At 39.2% G+C, this 2,559-nt stretch overlaps 1 protein-coding gene across 1 annotated transcript; it reads right to left on the bottom strand.

Moving 5' to 3' along the window:
- Positions 1-227: 227 nt before the first annotated feature.
- Positions 228-2,516, bottom strand: LOC121937735 (receptor-type tyrosine-protein phosphatase beta-like; the record flags this gene model as incomplete). Its single annotated transcript, XM_042481055.1, has 4 exons — positions 2,354-2,516; positions 2,147-2,277; positions 1,261-1,408; positions 228-497 (listed from the first exon to the last, which is right to left on the bottom strand). Coding segments are annotated over exons 2-4 (523 nt in total), but the record flags the coding sequence as incomplete, so codon positions are not given.
- Positions 2,517-2,559: the final 43 nt, after the last annotated feature.

Genomic DNA, 2,559 nt, shown 5'->3' with positions numbered 1-2,559 from the left:
GAGTTGTGAGATAAGTGTTAGTGATCAATAGTCACATGGACGTGATTGAGACTGATCCCGAAACCACTTGTAGATAAGAAATTAAACATAAATTTGAAAGGAAAGAATGAAAGTTTATTGCTTTGATCCCAGTTTGGTTCAGATGTTAAGGAGTTTTCGTGCACATTGTAAGAAAAATAAGTCACTTGAGAGGAAAGTTCGTGCTGCGGTGTAATGTTTTCACTTACGAGTTTGTCCTTCTGCTGTGGCGTCAAGCGACGGGACGCCACCGCTGAGCGTCGCCACCTTCACTCTGTACCACTTCCCTGATGTCAGACCCTCTAGACGTTCGCTCCGGCTCTCCACAGAGACCGAACGGTTGGCCAGAAGGACGCCGGCCTCGTCCAAAAGCTGCAGGTTGTAGCCGTCGTACACGCCCACCGGCCTCTCCCAGCTGACGGTCAGACTGTGGGTGGTGTGGTCGTTGTCGGCCTGCAGAGCTGTGACTCTGGCCGGAGCTGGAACACAATAATCAATGGTCATCCATATTAATGCAGTTTTCTGAACCCTTTGAAACCTTTAGCAACATAATTTTTCTTTTGCTGTATTCAGACGCCTTTTACAAGTATTTAAACCTTTGAACTTTTAGCAAATTGGTTTGATTTCTTTCAAAAAAATAGAAAAAGTCAATGTGCAACTTGAAAAATTTTAAAAAGATGGCGTTAAATTTTAAGGAAAAAAAGCTAACTATAAGTATCATAATTACAGATTTTAAATTTAGGTAACAGAATTATTGTATTTTTTATTTTTTTATTTTTTTATTGGAAAGGACAGAGTGATAGTGTGAAAGGGGCGGAGAGAGGGGACGACACTTCTTTTGCTTCTTTCACTTTGTTTCTCATTTTAATTTTTTTTCTTTTTTTAAAACTAATTTTTTAATAATTTCTATGCTATTTTCTATGCTATTTTTTTTAGGAAATTTCTTCTTTTTGCTAATTGCCTTCTTCCCATGTTTCAGAAAGTTTAAGGTATATTTAAGATTTTTTTTTTTTTAACATAGAGTTGTATAAGGTACTTATCCTACGACTTCCTTTAAATCCTTTCTTGTGTGGCTGTTAAATAGTTTTCATGTTATTTTTTGTACTAATTTCTTACTAATTTTCAGGTCATTATTCTGTTAAAGACTCATTGCCTTTTCCCTTGTTTTTGAAAGAAACAAGGCCAGTTTGCTCAAGTTTCAAAGGGTTAAATTTAAATGTATTAAATCTATCAGTGTCGTACCAGTTCTTCCTGTGGCCGTGTTGCTATTGGTCAGCTTCCCGCTCAGTGATTGGATGGTGATGGTGTAGGCTTGACCTGGGGTCAGATCCAGGAAGTTGAGGGAGGAGATGTGTTTATGGACGTGGCGAGTCTCAATGATGACGCCATCCTGGAGACAGGAAGTGATAACAGAATATAAATTAACACATCATGCATTCACCTGTCATCAATTCATCAATCGAGTGTCTCTACATCTACAGACTGTATCATCACTCATCCACATTTTGTGTCTTATCGATCAGCTTTTATGTTTTTTCACTCTTTTCTTCCTTGAGCTCTTGCGGTGTACCACAAAGATCCATTTTAGGCCCAGTTTATTTCATTTTTTATACAATATCTGTCCACTGGTGACAGCTAAAGAAAATAAATTTGGCATTATGTTACATTATGTGTAAGGTTATTCAGTGGAGATTACTGTAAGAACTCATTACTAACAACATACTGATTTTTGCTTTGAGTCCCTTCATTTCTTAGTATTAAACTTTAAATGAATACTGATTTTATTCTATCGCTGTGAAAAATAATAAATAGAAACAGAATGCCTTTATTGTCATTGTACAGCATACAATGAAAAAAGGAGCACTGCTGATGGTGCATGAGCAAAAAAAACACACATGCACATACAATAATAAAAAAGAAATAATATAAATGTATAAAATAGAGCAAAAATAGGGTAAGTGTACAGAAGTTAATGAATAACATTACGAAAAAACGGTAGTAGAAGTAGAAGAAACAGATGTTATCAATACCATATTGTCCATGGATAAGTGGAAGTGTAGTTGAGTCTCTTAGTGCTTATTTGTGTTCATTGTGCTTTTGGCCTTCGGGAAGAAACAATGAACCTCACCGTGGTGGATAAGGAGACGGCATACATGTCCATGTCTCCGTCTCCAGGTGTCCAGGAGACCAGCAGTCCACCAGCAGAGTCCGTCAGGCCGGGTCGAGGAACCATGTGGAGGTTTCCAACAGCACTGGGAACTAAAGAGGAGAGTCCGGCTTCAGCAAAACTGGATTTCATGTTGATTTTTAAATTAAGTTGTCTTGATCGTCTCACCTGTCCGTCCCTCAATGAACTGCGGTCTCTGGTACGGCCCGCTGAACGTCGACACAACGATCTTATAAAGCCGCCCGGGGGTCAAGGAGGTCAGCTGGTGAAGTCGCACGTTGCTGCCCAACGTGACCGGAGGGAAAACACGAGTGTCGTTAAAGAGCAGAGTCACCTGGAGACGAGTGGAGAAAACAATAAAAGTAAAACTCAGC

This window comes from Plectropomus leopardus, unplaced genomic scaffold, assembly GCF_008729295.1.
Source record: "Plectropomus leopardus isolate mb unplaced genomic scaffold, YSFRI_Pleo_2.0 unplaced_scaffold27312, whole genome shotgun sequence".
Classification (NCBI taxonomy): domain Eukaryota; kingdom Metazoa; phylum Chordata; class Actinopteri; order Perciformes; family Serranidae; genus Plectropomus; species Plectropomus leopardus.
Note: the sequence above shows the minus strand (reverse complement) of the source record. Positions and strands in the feature narration are given on the sequence as shown.